General features: G+C 48.7%; 1 protein-coding gene across 1 annotated transcript in view; it reads right to left on the bottom strand.

Moving 5' to 3' along the window:
• The window catches only part of NIPBL (NIPBL cohesin loading factor), a 1,064,356-nt gene extending 1,045,462 nt beyond the window's left edge, over window positions 1–18,894 (bottom strand). Inside the window, 1 exon segment of the mRNA XM_030191924.1 lies at window positions 18,688–18,894. Within this exon segment, the coding sequence (XP_030047784.1) occupies window positions 18,688–18,894 (207 nt within the window).
• Between the last annotated feature and the right edge of the window lie 587 nt (window positions 18,895–19,481).

Below are 19,481 nucleotides of genomic sequence, written 5' to 3'. Positions count from 1 at the left end.
AAAGAGAAAGAATGTAATCAGATGTATTATTTTTAACTAATATTGGACAAAAAGTATGTTTTCAATGAAATGATTTGACTATACACCGTATTGGCCTTGAAGAAGCCAACCAGATGATCAATGTGGAATAATGAATTAGACGAGTAATATCTGGGGATAATCAGGTTAATACCACTTTTTTTTGTCTGTTTACTGTTTAATTGATCTCCTTATCTTGTTTCACTCTCCCTATTTAGTGGTCTAAGGAAGAGAAGAGAATTACCTGCCTGAAATAATTCCTCATATTAATTTCTCTGTATTTCCAGCAAGTTGTTTTATCGCTTGTAAAAATTTAAATGGTTATAAATTAAAAAATTTAAAAAAAAAAAAATTAGAGTACATCCGAGGACATGAATTACTGAGACCAAGTCAGCACGGCTTTAGTGTGGCCTGACCAATTTACTTCAATTCTCTGAAGGAGTAAACAAACATGTGGACAAAGGGGAGCCGGTTGATATTGTGTATCTGGATTTTCAAACGGCGTTTGACAAGGTGCCTCATGAAAGGCTATAGAGGAAATTGGAGGGTCATGGGATAGGAGGTAATGTCTTATTGTGGAGTAAAAACTGGTTGAAGGATAGGAAACAGAGAGTGGGGTTAAATGGGCAGTATTCACAATGGAGAAGGGTAGTTAGTGGGGTTCCTCAGGGTCAGTGCTAGGACCACTGCTCTTCAATATATTTATAAATGATTTAGAGATGGGAGTAACCAGCGAGGTAATTAAATTTGCTGATGACACAAAGTTATTCAAAGTCGTTAAATCGCGACAGGATTGTGAAAAATTACAAGAGGACCTTACGAGACTGGGCGGCTAAATGGCAGATGACGTTTAATGTGAGCAAGTGTAAGGTGATGCATGTGGGGAAAAAAGAACCCGAATTATAGCTACGTCATGCAAGGTTCCATGTTAGGAGTTACGGACCAAGAAAGGGATCTGGGTGTCGTCGTTGATAATACATCAAAACCTTCTTCTCAGTGTGTGCTGCGGCTAGGAAAGCGAATAGAATGTTGAGTATTATTAGGAAAGGTATAGAAAACAGGTGTGAGGATGGTATAATGCTGTTGTATTGTTCCATGGTGCAACCGCACCTTGAGTATTGTGTCCAATTCTGGTCACCGCATCTCAAGAAAGATATAGTGGAAATGGAAAAGGTGCAGGGAAGGGCAACGAAAATGATAGCAGGGATGGGACGACTTCCCTATGAAGAAAGACTAAGGAGGCTAGGGCTTTTCAGCTTGGAGAAGAGACAGCTGAGGGGAGACATGATAGAGGTATATAAAATAATGAGTGGAGTGGAACAGGTGGATGTGAAGTGTCTGTTCACGTTTTCCAAAAATAGTAGGAATAGGGTGCATGCGATGAAACTACACTGTAGTACATTTAAAACAAATAGGAGAAAATTTTTCTTCACCCAACACGTAATTAAACTCTGGAATTCGTTGCCGGAGAACGTGGTGAAGGCGGTTAACTTGGCAGGGTTTAAAAAGGGTTTGGCCGGTTTCCTAAAGGAGAAGTCCACAGACCGCTACTAAATGGACTTGGAAAAATCCACAATTTCGGGAATAACATGTACTAGTAAAAAAGGCCCATTTCTGGTTCTAATGAAACGGGCGCTAGCATTCCACTGAGTGTGTATGTTTGAGAGAGTGACTGTGTGTGTGAGAGAGAGAAAGAGAGAGAGAGTGAATGTGCAAGTGTGTGTGTGTGTGACAGAGTGAAGGTGGTTGCGACCGTGTCTGTGAGAGTGGGTGTATGTGAGAGTGAGTGTCCTACACTCTCCCCCCTCTCATGTTTCAGGACCCCCTCCCCTTTGGTTTGAGGATTCCCTTCCCCTCCTCTGTGTTCTTGGGGACCCCCCTTCCTCCCTCTCTGGTCTTAGGGAACCCCCTTTCCCCCTCTGTGGTCTTAGGGACCCCCCTCTATGTTATTTGGGACCCCCTCCCCTCTCCAAGTTGTAAGGTGCCCCCTTTCCTTCCTTCCTTTCCTCCCTCCCTCCCAGTTTCAGGGTTTCTGTGATTCCCCTTTCTTTTGTAGTAGCAGCAGCTCCTGTTTTTTTTTTGTGTGTGTACTGGAATGACAGTTGCGTATTGGAGTGGAAACTGATATTAACCAAAGGGCTTCCTTGCTTAGTGTGGTGTTGCGTGGCTCTCTTCCACTGTTGTGGGTTATACTCCTGAGGCATGTCATAGCTTTATTTGCTGGGAGCGTTGGAGTCTGACCCAGTGCCCTTTCCCTCCCCCCCTGTTGCGAGTCGCCACTGGACCCTGTCCGAGACCCCCGGCCTGAGTCCTCATCTGCCGGCGCCCTTCCTCTTTTTCCTGTCCGTGAGTCGTTCCGTTTTTGCGGATGGGTGGGGGGGGCGGAGTTTTGTGTCTGAGGGGTCTCCTTCTGGAGGTGCGTTTCTCTTGTTCCACCCTGGATTCGTCGTCGCTCTCTGGGGCCCCTCCCCCGCCGCGCAGGCTTCAGGCGATCACGTGACCCGAGGCATGCGCGAGGCCGTCGACAAACGGGATCTGAGTCCGACTCCTGCCTTCCCCGCCCCCGTCATCGCGTTTTGACGCGAGGGCGGAGCTACACTTCCCTGCTATCTAGTATAATAAAAACGCACCGTCGTTCAGATGCCCTACTGTGTTTCTCGCTGTGCGTCGGGGGGGGGAGCGTTGGAGGGCGATGGAACTGGCAATTGGCTGAGTGTCGTAGCCCCGCCCTCCACGTCATCACGTTGTGACGCGAGGGCGGGGCAGACACTCATGGGATCTTGCAACTACAAATTTACATTTAGAATGTTGGGGTTGTGAATTACGTGTGGATAGGGCGTGGCTGAGGGCGGGTCTATGAGTGAGAGTGAGTGGTGCTGACAGCCTAGAAGACTACAGGGCTTCAGTGTTTCCCTGCCACACAGTGAGGTTCAGAATGTTGGAGGTGAGAATTATTTATATAGATAGAATGTTTGTACGTTTGGGAAGCTGCCAGGTGCCCTTGACCTGGATAGGCCGCTGTCGGGGACAGGATGCTGGGCTTGATGGGCCTTTGGACTTTTCCCAGTATGGCTAATACTACTACTACTTATCATTTCTATAGCGCTACGACGTACACAGCGCTGTACACTCGAACATGAAGAGACAGTCCCTGCTCGACAGGCATTACTTATGTACTTATAAGGACCTAGCGCGAACCCTCTTGATATCCAAACATTTCAGGCAATGCTGCTCCTCCGGTTCCACAAAAAGAACTTAGCACAGGCAGTACCACCGGCTGAGAAACATGAAAACGAAACAAAACCTTAAGCGGAAAAGAAGGGACCGGGCGCAGGAACACCCGATCCGAGCTGAACTCCAAGAACGATGATCTACAAGAAAGAGAAGTGGAACGACGCCTACCCCTCAGCATAGCAGAAATGACTCTCGTCGAGAAACATCTGTTACCTAACCTTGCCCGCTCAAGAGCCAAGCTGTAAGGCAAAATCGACCGGGTTCTGGATGAAGAACTGGTTCCTGCAACTAATAAACCTGGAAGGACTGCAAACCTGAGAGGGGAACCGGCCAACATTATTCTGAAGATCAGCGTACCAGGGACTGAGAGGCCAATCCAGGGCTAACAAAATCATTGTACCCCTAAGCTATTATATTCTATATCAGACAACCTAAAAGAGACCATGGTGAGAACGCATAGAGGAGCCCCTCTGGCCACGGTTGAAGCAGCACCTTGAATCCTTGGGCCCAGGGGTCTACTCGGCGACTGAAGTATGCCGGTAATTTCACGTTGGCCGCCGAGACAAACAAATCTACTGGCGGGAATCCCCAGCGAAGCACGAGACTCTGGAACACGTCATCGCTAAAAGTCCACTCCCTGATAATCAGAGAGGTTGTGACTGACAATTCCGTCTGCACGTGTTCCACCCCTGCCATAAGGACCCCCCGACAGATCTAGCAGATGACTCTCCACCCAGCCTAGAAGAAGAGAAGCGACCTCTAGCTCAAACTGAAGACCTTTGTTTCTTCCTCGCGATTGAGATAGGCCACCACCGTGGCATTCTCAGACAGGACGCAGACTGACCTGCTTTCTAGCAATGGACAAAGCCTCAAAATGCCAGCGTATTGTACTGACCTAAGAGGTTGATGGAGCTATTTGCCTCCTCCGGAACCCAGAGACTTTGAACAAATTGTCCCAGACAATGTGCTCCCCCGGCCTTCAGACTGACATCTGTCGTAACCATTGTCCACTGTGGAGCATCCAGCGGCCTTCCTCTGGCAAGATGAAGATAAGGAGGTACTGAGAGGGCTCCAGATCGAAGGAAGATAGTATTTTTTCACGGAGAGGGTGGTGGACGCTTGGAATGCCCTCCCGCAGGAGGTGGTGGAGAAGAAACGGTAAACGGAGTTCAAACATGCGTGGGATATGCATAGAGGAATCCTGTGCAGAAGGAATGGATCCTCAGAAGCTTAGCTGAAATTGGGTGGCGGAGCAAGTGGGGGGAAGAAGGGGTGGTGGTTGGGAGGCGAGGATAGGGGAGGGCAGACTTATACGGTCTGTACCAGAGCCGGTGATGGGATGCGGGACTGGTGGTTGGGAGGCGGGAAATACTGCTGGGCAGACTTATATGGTCTGTGCCCTGAAAAGACAGGTACAAATTCAAGGTAAGGTATACACATATGAGTTTGTCTTGGGCAGACTGGATGGACCATGCAGGTCTTTTTCTGCCGTCATCTACTATGTTACTATGTTACTATGTAAGATAAGGAGGAACTGAGAGAGCTCCAAATCACCTTTCAACATGGCTTACTATGTAACAGAGGACAGCAGACAAAAAAAAACTGGGTAACTGGCAAAATACCTTGTAGCCTCTTTAGGAGTGACTTAGCAACAACCAACCAATCCTCTCGGTAAAGGTGAACTAGAATACCCTCCAACCTGAAAGTTGCAGCCACTACTACCATGAAGTTGGAGAAAGATCGATGTCAGACCTGCGAGTTCTCATTCCAAATAGAGCACTGCCGAGCACGGAACTCGGACCAGGCTCTGCCTAGCAGCCAGACAACCCCGGGTGTCAGCTGCGCTGACCGCCGTTCCCCAGAGGTTGAGCCCCTAGGTGTGGGCGGCCTGCAGGGCTTACGAGGAGCAGGAAGCGGGGTGATGAACGTGACAGCAGACAGGCAACAAGCAAGAAAGTGAATCCAGGTACAGGCAGTAGGCAGGCAGCAGACACGAGAGTAATGCAGGTACAGGCAGAGTCAAGAGGTAGACAGCAGACACAACAGTAATCCAGGTACAGCTACCAGAAGTACTGTGTCAACCGTTGAAGGATGAGAAGCCTGTGGAAAACAGCCCTGACAGCTTCCGCTCTGAGACACGGATGACAGGGAGACTCCAGGAGAGTAACTGGCAACTTCCTCACAAACTCAAATGCACTTTGCTTCTGTCTTCTCCAAACCAGCAGAGCTGACAAACAAAACTGGAAACACTAATGACAGCAAAGACTAGTAAGAAGGGAGTGTCAACAGGATTAAGCATTACAGGAGAGAGACCTTGACTGGTTTATATGAAGACTATGGAGAATCCAAAGGGCTTTAAAAGTCAGTGACATGCAGGAAGGAAGGAAGAAGAATTGCAAATCATAAGAAAGAGGAAGAAGAATTGTGAAATCGCTATGGAATAGTGCTAACTATGGCCTTGCCCAGTGCTATAAACTTATGCCTAGAGCGTGCCACAGGCAAGCTCTAGAAAGGTGTTTCAATTGACATTTTCCAAAAGAAAAAAGAAACTATGCCAAATATATGGGAGGAGCACGGGGAGACAATGGGCATGGCCTGAGAATGGCAAAGACAAACCAAACTCGGGAATTCATATAAAGTTATATAGGGGAAAGAGAAAAGGAAATGGGACTTAATATACCACCTTTCTGTGGTTTTTTGCAACCACATCCAAAACGGTTTACATATGTACAGGTACTCACTTGTACCTGGAACAAGGGAAAATTAGGTTCTTACCTTGGTAATTTTCTTCCTTTAGTCACAGCAGATGAATCCATTAACTGATGGGTTATGTCCGCCTACCAGCAGGTGGAGATAGAGGACACTGAAACACCATAGTGCTCTATGGACGGCTAGCTCCATCTGCCTTCAGTATTTGAAACTTTCAAAGCAGAGTATATGCTCAAAGTAGAATAACATGAACTTTCCTCACAGTGAACGAATGCCCCAGAACAGGAGCAATAATCACACAAAGGAGGGACGATCTCAACCTCCTGTAACAGATCATTAAACAGAAATCCTGAAGACTGTTTTCCAACTTCTCCCAATGAGGGAACATATCTGCAGGAAAAACTGAACAAAAAACAGATTCAAACAGATTCAAACAGAGAGGGATCATGGATTCATCTGCTGTGACTAAAGGAAAGAAAATTACCAAGGTAAGAACCTAATTTTCCCTTCCTTGTCATCAGCAGCAGATGAATCCATTAACTGATGGGATGTACAAAAGCACTCCCTAGTTAGGGCGGGAAGATGCCACTCCACGAGCAAGCACTTGCGCTCCAAACTGCGTGTCCCGCTTCGCTGCAACATCCAGCCTGTAATGCCGGACAAAGGAGAGCTTTAGAAGCCCAAGTAGCCGCACTACAGATCTCAAGGAGAGAGTGCTCCTGTTTTGGCCCACGAGGAGGAAATCGCTCTCGTGGAATGCGCTTTAAACGCATCAGGCGGAGACCGCCCTGACAGCAGATATGCAGAAAAAATGACCTCTTTGAGCCAACGGGCTATAGTGGCCTTAGACGCCGGAGACACTCTTCAAGGACCTGACAACAAGACAAAAAGGTGATCAGAGGTCCTGAAGTCATTTGACATTTGCAGATACTGCAAGAGAACCCTGCGAACATCCAGAAGACGTAACTGCCCAAAAGATTACGGAAACTCCTCTCTAGTAAAGGAGAGCAGATAAATGGGCTGGTTTAGGTGAAACGCTGAACCCACCTTAGGGAGGAAGGAAGGCACAGTACGTACCGTTACTCCGGACTCTGAGAATTGCAGAAATGGGTCTCGACAGGACAGCGACTGGAGCTCAGACACACGTCTCGCCGAGGTCATGACCACCAAAAAGACTGTCTTTAGGGTCACATCCTTCTCCGAGCTCGCCTAAGCGGCTCGAAGGGCGAACACTGCAAGAGCCTTCAACACCAGCCCCAGGTTCCAAGCCGGACACGGCGGGCGGAGCCGGAGTGCCCCTCTTAGAAATCGGGCAATGACGGATGAGCGGCCAGGGACAAGCCAGAGACCATCCCTCGAAAGCATGCCAATGCTGCCACATGGACTCGCAGGGAATTGTAGGCCAAGTCTTTTTGTAAGCCATCCTGCAAGAAGTCCAGTATCAGCGAGACCGAAGCCCGCGTGGGTGTGATCGCCTTTGAAACACACCACACCTCAAACTGGCACCAGATCTGAGCATAAGCAATGGAAGTGGACCGCTTGCGGGGCTGCAAAAGAGTGGAGATGACTTTGTTAGAATAGGCCTTTGTCTCTCAATTGCGCCCTCTCAACAGCCATGCCATAGACCAAAGTGGCAGGGATCCTCCATGGTCACCGGACCCTGCATCAACAGGTTCGGGACCAGAGGCAAAGGCAGAGGAGCCTCCACCAGCATCCACCAGAGGTCCGCATGCCACGGACGACTGGGCCAATCCGGGGCAATGAGAATCACCACTCCTTGATGTAGCCGAATTCGCAGGAGGACTCGCCCTATCAGAGACAAAAAGGGAACACATACAGGAGGCGCATGGGCCAGTGTTTAGCCAACGCATTCAACCCCGCCGAGCAAGGATCTCTCTGTCTGCTGAAAAAGCACGGGACTTTGGCATTCGCACTTGACGCCATTAGATCCGCTACGTGCGATCCCCATTTGGCACAGATCTGAAGAAACACTTCGTCTACCAGTTCCGCTGGGTCGATTTGATGCCTGCTTAGAAAATCGGCTTGCACATTGCTCTGACTGCTATATGCGCTGCAGAAAGAAGCTGCAGGTGTAGCTCGGCCCAGTGGCAAATCTGAGCGGCCTCCGCAGCTAGTACTCTGCACTGAGTGCTTCCCTGTCGATTTATGTACACCACCGCTGTCGCGTTGTCTGACAGAACTCTGACAGCTAGCCCCTCCAGAGTCTTTTGAAAGGCCAGAAGAGCCTGGAATATCGCTCTCAGTTCCAAGTGATTGATGGACCACCCTGATTCTGCAGGTGTCCACAGACCCTGGGCATAGCTTCCCTGGCAATGAGCTCCCCAGCCGACCACACTGGAATCGGTTATCACCAGGCACCAAGAGGAAAGCGCCAGCGGCATTTCTCACCGCAGCATGCTGTCGGAGAGCCACCACTCCATACTGAGCCGAGCCGCAGGGAGCCACGTGAGTCTACGTTGATAATCCTGGGACATGGGAGACCATCACTGAACCAGGGCTATTTGCAGAGGCCTCATATGCGCTCTTGTCCAAGGCACCACCTCCAAGGAGCAGACGGACCTGATTCTGAAGCTTGCACCGCCATTGGTCGGGGAGAAAGACAAACCCCGATGCCATGTCAAGAGTGGAGGAGTGGCCTAGTGGTTAGGGTGGTGGACTTTGGTCCTGGGGAACTGAGGAACTGAGTTTGATTCCCGGCACAGGCAGCTCCTTGTGACTCTGGGCAAGTCACTTAACCCTCCATTGCCCCATGTAAGCCGCATTGAGTCTGCCATGAGTGGGAAAGCGCGGGGTACAAATGTAACAAAAAAAAAATACTCGAGAGACTGAGGGGGTCATGTGACTTTTGGGTATATTGACCACCCAGCCTAGCGCCTGCAGGACTGCCACCACTCTGGCTGTGGCAAGACGACTCTCGGTTGCTGAATCCGTTCTGAAGAGCCAGTCGTCGAGATAAAGGTGAACTCTGATATCCTCTTGCCTGAAGCAGGCAGCTATGACCACCATTACTACTACTAGTACCTTGGAGAACTACTACTACTACTACTACTTAGCATTTCTATAGCGCTGCCAGGGTTACGCAGCGCTGTACAAGTTTAAACACGGGGAGGGACAGTCCCTGCTCAAGAGAAGGTACGGGGAGCTGTGCCTAAGCCGAAAACCCGAAACTGGACATGTTTTCCCAACACCGCAAAGCGGAGGAACCGCTGGTGTAGAGGGGCCAGACAGGAATGTGCAAATATGCTTCTTTTAGGACCAGATGCGAGAAACTCTCCTGGCTGAACCGCCGCAATGACGGAGTGCAGGTTTCTATGCGAAAATGTCGTACTCTGAGGGCCTAGTTGACTCTTCGTAAGTCGAGGATCGGTCTGAAAGACCCGCCTTTTCGAGGCACGACAAAATTAATGGAATAGAGGCCGCAGCCACGTTCGGCGGGAGGCACCAGGACCACTGCCCCGAGGTGCAGCAAGACTTGTAAGGTCTCCTCTACCGCCGCCCGTTTTACAGCAGTGCAGCATCGGGACTCCACAAACACGTCTCTCACCGGGGCACCGAATTCCAGTTGGTAGCCTTCTCTGATCAGGTCCAGTGCCCACTGATCCGAGGTAAACTTGGTCCACTCCTCTAGAAAGAGGGAAAGACGTCCTCCTATTGCAGGCATGGAGGATTGGTCCAGCGTCCCTTCATTGTGGAGGACGCCCATGAACTGCTGGCCTTGACCCAGCACCTGCGGAACGTTTGTCCGAGCGAAAGGAGTTCCTCTGCTGAAAACAGGTACGTTGAGAAAACCCAGCAGAGCACCCCAGGCGATACCTGCGAGCTTCATGGAAGTGAGGTCTGGAAGAGGAGGGAAACACAGAACCTTTGGAAGCAGGCCTCGGCCTATCCTCAGGTAACCGCTGGGGTTTAGAGTCCCCCAGGTCTTTCACAATCTTCTCCAATTCCTCTCCAAAATACAGGAGGCCCCGAAAGGGCAGCCTCAACAGCCTTTGCTTAGAAGCCGTGTCAGCAGCCCAATACCGCAGACAAAGAAGGCGGCAGGAAGAAACCGCCACAGACATCTGTTTAGTCGAAGCTCTGACCAGATCATAAAGGGCGTCAGCCAAAAATGACAGGGCTGACTCCATCTGCGGGGCAACCTCAGAAAGGGGCCCCGCACCATCGGCAGGCTGTTCCACCGCCTGCTGTAGCCAAGAAAGACATCCCCAGACTGCATAGGAACTGCAAATAGACGCCCTCAAGGCAAGGCCCGAAATTTCAAAGGACCGCTTCAGCGCAGACTCCAGCCGCTGGTCCTGCATGTCTTTCAAAGCGACCCCTCCATCTACTGGGAGAGTGGTCTTCTTTGTCACCGCCGTGACCAATGCATCCACTTTAGGCATCCCCAAAAGGGCCAAGTGCTCCTCATTCAGAGGGTAAAGCTGACCCATAGCCCTGGTCACTTTCAACGGCCCATCAGGGTCAGACCACTGAGCAGAAATAAGCTCTTGGATGGAGTCATGCACTGGAAAAAGGCCCGAGTAGGCTTCTTAGTACTTGCCATTCTAAGATTAACAGAGGAGGCCTCACCTTCAGCAGGATCATCAATCGAGAGGGCCTGCAAGGCTTCAGAAATAAGAGCTGGCAGCTCATCGCGGTGGAAATCCGGACCGCATTGGGATCATCCAAATCCAGTGGCAAACAGACACCCTCCTCTGGATCATCCATCCCTGAGAGCCTGCCAGACCCCTCAGACGCCCCACAGCCTGACCACGGGGGGGGGGGGGGGGGGGGAGGATATGCGCCACTTTCAGACGGGCAATTTACCTATTGTTTAGCGTGTTTCCAACGCTCGGAGAAGGAAATAACATCTGAAGCCATCCCCGGGGCCTCAGCCCCCGGAGGGAAGCCAGGATGCAACGCAGTGTCAGACACCTAGGCAGAGCTCTTTTCAGCATGAACGCCTTATGCATTAAAAGCATAAACTCAGGGGAGAAAAACTCACCCTGGCCCTCCGCCTCCAAATTAGGAGAAACGGATGTAGGAGCTCCTCTGGCAGCCTCTAAACGAGGCGTCCCCCTGCACTCAGACTCCTCCGCAACCGCAAGGGTCAAGACATTCGGCACTTCCAAAATGGCGCCCGCTGCCAGCTCCATTGAGCGGGAAGAAACATCGCTCGCCATGCTCATACTAGCGTGAGCGTCTAAGGAGCACGTTTTACACACACCCCCTGCTGATCTGCTTTTACCACAACGAGAGCAGCGCTTAACTCCCTCAGCAGCAGCCATCGCCAGACTGGACGGAAATATAGTAATAAAATGGTGGCTTCGCGCCAAAACTTACCCCATTCGGAACGGCGTCCGTGGGACCTCCCTGGAGGAGCTGGGCACCACTCTCACCCTCAGAAGACCGAGTTGATGAGCTCCGGTCAAGCTGCACAGAACCAGAATCTCTGGGAAAAGCCTCAGAACAGCACGCTTTTTTTTTTTTAACACTGTGAGGAAAGTTGGAGGCAGGCAGCAACAGAGGAACTCCGGGAGGCGGGGGGAATGGGTAAGGCAGGGAAAGGGCGAACCTATATGCCTTTAAAAGTGGGCACCACCAGCCACAACACCCCTGCTCAACTGGCAAAGCACAGGAGCCACCCCAGACAGTCTGAAATCCAGGAGCTGATCAAGGTCATCACTTGACCCAACCTGTCCCCCCAACTATCGCCCCATCTCCTTCCTACCCTTCCTCTCCAAGATAATTGAGCGCGCCGCCGTTCACAGCCGCTGCCTCGATTTTCTCTCCTCTCATGCCATCCTCGATCCGCTTCAATCTGGTTTTCGCCCTCTACACTCGACAGAAATGGCACTAATGTCTGTAATGACCTGTTCCTTGCCAAATCCAAAGGTCACTACTCCATACTCATCCTCCTCGACCTATCCGCCGCTTTTGACACTGTCAATCATAACTTAATTCTTGCCACACTGTCTTCATTTGGGTTCCAGGGCTCTGTCCTCTCCTGGTTCTCCTCTTATCTCTCCCACCGCACCTTCAGAGTACACTCTCATGGATCTTTCTCCACCCCCATCCCACTCTCTGTTGGAGTTCCTCAGGGATCTGTCCTTGGACCCCTTCTCTTTTCGATCTATACCTCTTCCCTGGGCTCGCTGATTTTATCCCATGACTTCCAATATCATCTCTACGCCAAGGACACCCAGCTTTATCTCTCCACACCAGACATCACTGCGGAAACCCAAGCCAAAGTATCAGCCTGCTTATCCGACATTGCTGCATGGATGTCCAACCGCCACCTGAAACTGAACATGTCCAAGACAGAGCTTATTGTCTTTCCACCCAAACCCACCTCTCCCCTCCCTCCACTCTCTATCTCAGTAGATGGCACCCTCATCCTCCCAGTCTCATCTGCCCTCAACCTCGGAGTCATCTTCGACTCCTCCCTCTCCTTCTCCGCACATATCCAGCAGATAGCCAAGACCTGTCGCTTCTTTCTCTATAACATCAGCAAAATTCGCCCTTTCCTCTCTGAGCACACCACCCGAACTCTCATCCACGCTCTCATTACCTCTCACCTTGACTACTGCAACCTACTCCTCACTGGTCTCCTACTTAGCCATCTATCACCCCCTTCAATCCGTTCAGAACTCTGCTGCGCGTCTTATCTTCCACCTAGACCGATATGCTCATATCACCCCTCTCCTCAAGTCACTTCACTGGGTTCCGATCAGGTACCGCATACAATACAAGCTTCTCCTACTAACCTACAAATGCACTCAATCTGCAGTCCCTCACTACCTCTCTACCCTTATCTCCCCGTACGCTCCGACCCGAAACCTCCGCTCACAGGACAAATCCCTCCTCTCTGTTCCCTTCTCCACCATCGCCAACTCCAGGCTCCGCCCTTTCTGCCTTGCCTCTCCCTATGCTTGGAATAAACTTCCTCAGCCCATACGCCAAGCCCCCTCCCTGCCCATCTTCAAATCCTTGCTCAAAGCCCATCTCTTCAATGTCACCTTCGGCACCTAACCATTTCACCCCTACCCAGGAATCTAGACTGCCCCAATTTGACTGTCCTCACATACTGTCCATTAGATTGTAAGCTGACTTCACATGTTGTCCATTAGATTGTAAGCTCCTTTGAGCAGGGACTGTCCTTCTTTGTTAACTGTACAGCGCTGCGTAACCCTAGTAGCACTTTAGAAATGTTAAATAGTAGTAGTAGTAGTAAGCTACGTCCACACCTGCTAGGAGATAGAGAAATACTGAAGGCAGTTAGGGCTAGCAGTCCAAGAGGCACTATGGTTTTTCAGTGTTCTGGTAGGCGGATACAACCCATCAGTTAATGGATTCATCTGCTGCTGATAAGGAATGACCTGCTTTCTAGCAATGGACAAAAGACTCAAAATGCCAAGCGTATTGTCCCTGACTACGACATTGATGGAGCTATTTGCCTCTTCCGGAACCCAGAGACTTTGAACAAATTGTCCCAGACAAAGTGCTCCCCAGTCCTTCAGACTGACATCTGTTGTAACCATTGTCCACTGTGGAGCATCCAGCGGCCTTCCCCTGGCAAGATGAAGATAAGGAGGTACTGAGAGAGCTCCAAATCGCCTTCCAACAGGGCTTACTATGTAACCGACAGCAGCCAAAAAAAAACTGGATAACTGGCAAAATACCTTGTAGCCTCTTTAGGAGTGACTTAGCAACAACCAACCAATCCTCTCGGTAAAGGTGAACCAGAATACCCTCCAACCTGAAAGTTGCAGCCACTACTACCATGAAGTTGGAGAAAGGTCGATGTCAGACCTTGAAGTTCTCATACCAAATAGAGCGCTGCCGAGCACGGAACTCGGACCAGGCTCTGCCTAGCAGCCAGATAACCCCGGGTGTCAGCTGCACTGACCGCCGTTCCCCAGAGGTTGAGCCCCTAGGTGTAGGTGACATGCAGGAAGGAAGAAGAATTGCAAATCATAAGAAAAGAGGAAGAATTGTGAAATCAGCTATGGAAATAGTGCTAACTATGGCCTTGCCCAGCGCTATAGACTTATGCCTAGAGCGTGCCACATGCAAGCCTAAGAAAGGTGCTTCAATTGACATTTTCCAAAAGAAAAAAGAAAATATGCAAACATATGGGAGGAGCACGGGGAGACCATGGATATGGCCTGAGAATGGCAAAGACAAACCAAACTTGGGAATCCATATAAAGTTATATAGGGGAAAGAGAAAGCGAAATGGGACTTAATATACCGCCTGTGGTTTTTTGCAACTACATCCAAAACTGTTTACATATATACAGGTACTCACTTGTACCTGGGATAATGGAGAGTTAAATGACTTACCCAGAGTCACAAGGAGACGCAGTGGGAATCAAACCCAGCTCTTCAGGATCAAAAACCACCGCACTAACCACTAGGCTACTCCTCCACTCCATGGAATACATGGTATAAAGAGCGGAGAGGAAAAATAAAAATCACAACAGGAAGTGCAGCTAGCTGAGAACCAGGGGAACGACCCCCACCGTAAACCCCTGCACCCAGAGAAAAGGAGATTTTTTTTTTAACCTAAGAGCTGGTATAAGAGCGGGTTTGCACTAGTAAGTCTATCATAAATGTGCCTTCCTGCCATGCTGAGCACCAACTCACCCTAAGCTGAAGCATCAAGGCACAGAATTGCCCCTTTTTCTGGCATTCTATGTTCTGAGTCCAAGAGACTGAATTTCCAGAACAGCTATGCATGAACAGCTAGAAGATATGGAAACTGCCTACGGAAGGAACTTCTCCCGGCAGCCAACCATTCTGATTCAAAACCATGGACTCAGCATTCCCAGAAAATTCTTTGATCTGCAAACAATTATCATGTCATAGAAAAGACCTAACAGGGCCTTTAGCAAGTTAACAGTGAATCAGAGGCAGGGTCAGCCACCAGAATTGAGAGAACCATGGAACACACAGAGGTAAGAATAAAAAAACCCTCAGCGAAAATAAAGTAGAGGGAGCAGGGATAATATAGCTAGTACACATGTAGAGCGCTGCCCACATCCCGTAACGCTAAAGAAATAATTAGTAATATGGAATTCATCCCCCAGACGGTGCTACTGGAGAAAATAAGGACTGAGAAGAAAAAACTTTGAACAATACAAACGTGAAAGAAACTGGCCGCTCTGCCTCGGCAGGGCCATAGTAGTAGTAGTAGTAGTGTTTCCCGCCGACACTGAAAACCGCAGCTGTCAAAGCTTTCCCAGCGGCAAGAGGATAAACGCGCCGCCAAATCGGCAGAGCAAGAAGTCTTCCAAGACTAGAAAGAAATGTTACTGCCTCTCCCAAATTCAGAGACGCTTCCCCCGAAGAGTCTGAGCCATTGCAGGACCCACATAGTGAGCCAGCCAAGAGCAGGGAGGACTGGGTGGAGGGACCGCAACCATCACCGCAGGCGAACGAGGAGGGAGACAAGATGGCGGCGGTTCCTGCCAAAATCGGAGCTGCCGACGGAGCTGAGGCTGCCGCTACAGAATCAGCCGAAATGGACACCCCTGCCGCCGCTGAGGACGAAGACGACGTCCCTACCCCTTCCCCCGAAGAAGCTTCTACAGACGTGCAGAATTTACAACACCCCGCAGCTGACAGACTAAACAGCGGCGGAGTTACTCAGCCATCACTATTAAATTATTTATATTTCTTTAAAGCAGTATACACAGTCCAGCACAGCAGAGGCAAAACACAGGGAAAATCAAAACGGGAGCTGTAATGCCTGACACTGCAAGGAAACAAAACAATCAGAGCTCTGACCTTAGGATTTTTTTTTTCACTTGTGGCTGCCTCTCCCTGCCTCTAAGGCTCTTCCTCTGAGGAGCCTGAGGAAGCTGATAATGTACAAAATAGACTGACTGTACAGAAAAATTAACTGAGCTATAATTTTTTTTTTTCATTATTTACTTTCAATGCAGAATCAGTGAGGCTGTCTCTCCTGGCTTACAGGGCACCCTTCTGAGAAGGGGCTGAAGCAGTGCCAATTAAACTTCAGTCCCTAAATCAAACATATGGGGACTTTTTAAACAAAGCTCAGAAACAATATCAGGGAGGACAAGGGGGGAGGGACCCGGCCACCCGAGTTTAGCACCCCCGAGGCACTAAAAAGGCCCCCGCAGACCTTTGCCTCCACATAACAGGCTTTCTGCTTATCAGAAATAAAAGGGTGCACAGAGAATAAAGCCAATAAGAGAAAATATAGAAAAAATACAGGAAATACAGAAAAAATAGAGAAATACAAGAATGAGACTGAAGGGCTCACCACCTTCCACCTGCTGGAGACTGAGATTACTGGATCTTTCTCTGTTTGCCAAGGGCTCTTATTGGCTCTCTCTAGTCACAGTTTTTTTTCTCAGTCTCCACCTACTGGAAGGCATGCACAACCCATCAGTCACATTCTGGGCCAGTCTAGAGGGTCGCTAAGGAAGCATGGATTTTTTTTTTGTTACATTTGTACCCCGCGCTTTCCCACTCATGGCAGGCTCAATGCAGCTTACATGGGGCAATGGAGGGTTAAGTGACTTGCCCATAGTCACAAGGAGCTGACCAAAGTCCACCACTCTAACCACTAGGCCGCTCCTCCACTCCTAGAGAAGGGAAATCTTGCCTCACCAATCTACTACATTTTTTTTTGAAGGGGTGAACAAGCATGTGGATAAAGGTGAGCCGGTCAATATTGTGTATTGATATTGTATATCTGGATTTTCAAAAGTTATTTGACAAACTACGTCATGAAAGACTCCAGAAGAAATTGGAAAGTCACGGGATAGGAGGTGTTCGACTGTGGATTAAAAACTGGATAAAGGATAGAAAACAGAGAGTAGGGTTAAATGGTCAGTATTCTCAATGGAGTATGGACGATAGTTGGGTTCCTCAGGGTCTGTGTTGGGACTGCTGCTTTTTAACATATTTATAAATGATCTAGATATGGAATAATTAGTGAGGTGATTACATTTGCAGCCAACACAAAGTTATTTAAAGTTGTTAAATCGTAAGAGGATTGTGAAAAATTTCAAGACAACCTTACGGGACTGGGCATCCAAATGGTAGATGAAGTTTAATGTGAGCAAGTACAAAGTGATGCAAGTGGGAAAGAGGAACCCTAACTATAGCTACGTGATACAAGGTTCCACATTACATGTCACCAAGAAGGGAAAGTGATCTCGGTGTCATTGCTGATGATACGTTGAAACCCTCTGCTCAGTGTGAAGCAGTGGCTAAGAAAGTAAATAGAATATTAGGTATTATTAGGAAAGGAATCCTATATAATAAAACTCACCCTCAACGTTCTGAGGACACTGACGTCAGTGTCACTTCCTTCGGATTCGAAGGGTTCGTGGTGGTGAAGCCACCGAAATCACTGTCTCTGGGCCCCGCCCTCGCGTCAAACATGATGACGTTGAGGGCGGAGCAATGGCGTCAGTGGCTTCACAACTCAGGAGATGAAGGTGGCATGCGTTGACGAGGTGCGGAGCAATGGCAGTCAGTGGCTTCACAACGCCGAAGGGGTGGGTAGGGAGGGGGGATTCGGGAGGAAACCTTGCTAGCGCCCGTTTCATTTGCTCCAGAAACGGGCATGTTTTACTAGTAGAAAATAAAAATGAGGATGTTATAATGCCTTTGTATTACTCCATGGTGCAACCGCAACTTGAATACTGTGTGCAATTCTGGTCACTGCATCTCAAAAGATATAGTGGTATTAGAAAAGGTGCAGAGAAGGGGGATGAAAATGATAAAGGGGATGTGCTCTTCAGCTTGGAGAAAAGACGGCTGAGAGGAGATAGAGATATAAAATACTGAGTGGAACTGGTAGACGTGAATCGCTTGTTTACTCTTTCCAAAAATACTAGGACTAGGGGGCATGCAATGAAGCTACCAAGTTGTAAATTTAAAAAGGAATCAGAGAAAATATTTCTTCACTCAACGTGTAATTAAACTCTGGAATCCGTTGCCAGAGAATGTGTTAAAAGTAGTTAGCCTAGTGGGGTTTAAAAAGGTTTGGATAGCTTCCTAAAAGAAAAGTCCATAAGCCATTATTAAAATGGACTTGAAAAAATCCACTGCTTATTTCTGGGATGAGCAGCATAAAATGCACTGTACTGTTTTGGGACCTTGCCAGGTACTTATGACCTGGATTGGCCACTGTTGGAAACAGGATACTGGGCTTGATGAACCTTTGGTCTGTTCCAGTATGGCAACACTCATGTACTTATATGTGTAAGTGGATTGTTGTGAGCTGGCACTCTTTGCCATTTTGGAGCAGATATAGGTGGCACAGCAATGGTCGTTGCAGTCGGCTCCAGATCTTTCCAGAGACCCGCTACACAGAGATAAGCAAAGGCCTCCACCATTGTTAACTCTGTAATGTTAGTATGTACAAAAAGGAAGAGCCACCTATAACGGATGCACTCTCTTCACAGCAGTGCAGTCACCTCAGAAAAGCCTCTCCTCTTTTGCAAAGTTAGTGCAGAGAGGTCTTGATATATTTCCAATGCGTGTTCTTGGTACTTCAGCAATCCCGCTTTGTGCGCCAATTTATACAAGTGTCCTTTAAAAGCAAAGGAGCAAAAGCAAACCACAGTATTGGTTGCGGAGGACCTAAGGCCCAATGAGCTCGTTCTATGTACATGTCATCCAGCAGTTTCAAATTGTTATTAGGAGCATTTTGCAAAAGTTGCAAGCAAGGTTCACAGACAATGGCTTTACAGTCTTCTTCTGCCTCCAATTCCGGAAGTCCGCAAACTCTCAGATTTCCTCTTTGCAGTCTATTTTCTAGATCAAATATTTTTTCCAGTAATATCTCCACAGTAGTGTTAGTCTGCTCCATTTCCTTTACCACTATTTCCAACTGGGTGGCATGCAAGTCCAGCTGCCGCTTGTTCTCCTCCACGTGAGAGATCATATCTTCCAGGCCCCCATGGACATCTTGGATAATTGACTAATTCACGAAATTGCGCTGCTGCAGCATTCAGTAGCACCTTGCTTAGTTCTTGTAGCACTAGCTGGAGATCGCGTTTAGTAAGTGGCTCCACAGAAAGACCTGGATCTTCCACTTCACCATCTTCGTGAAAATTCAACTCCGCACCAGACCCACCACCATGGTCCAGCATGCTCAGCACGATTAGTAGCAAGGAAATAATGCTTAATCTCTCCTGTTTCTTCCCTTCCGGAAGCCATCAGTACACTGTATGTATCAAACTACCCCAACCGAATAAGATCCAAAGTATCAGCTTGTGTCTCAGCGCGAGTTTCACTGTGTTTTTCTCCTGGGTTGATCAGAGCCTCAGGCTACTGCTGCAATCTCTGGGGATGTCACCGGAAGCCCTCTAGACCGACCAGTTAAAAGAGAAAAATGAACTAAGAAAATGCTTTAGTAAATAAGTGGGTTTTAAGGGCAATTTTGAAAAGTTAATATGATTGGTCATTGCAGAGGGCAAAAGGGAGAGAGTTCTACAAGGGCATGCTAAATGAGAAAAAGGAAGAATGACA

The sequence above is a fragment of the Microcaecilia unicolor genome, chromosome 2, assembly GCF_901765095.1.
Source record: "Microcaecilia unicolor chromosome 2, aMicUni1.1, whole genome shotgun sequence".
NCBI classification, from domain to species: domain Eukaryota; kingdom Metazoa; phylum Chordata; class Amphibia; order Gymnophiona; family Siphonopidae; genus Microcaecilia; species Microcaecilia unicolor.
This window is presented reverse-complemented; position numbering and strand designations above follow the sequence as displayed.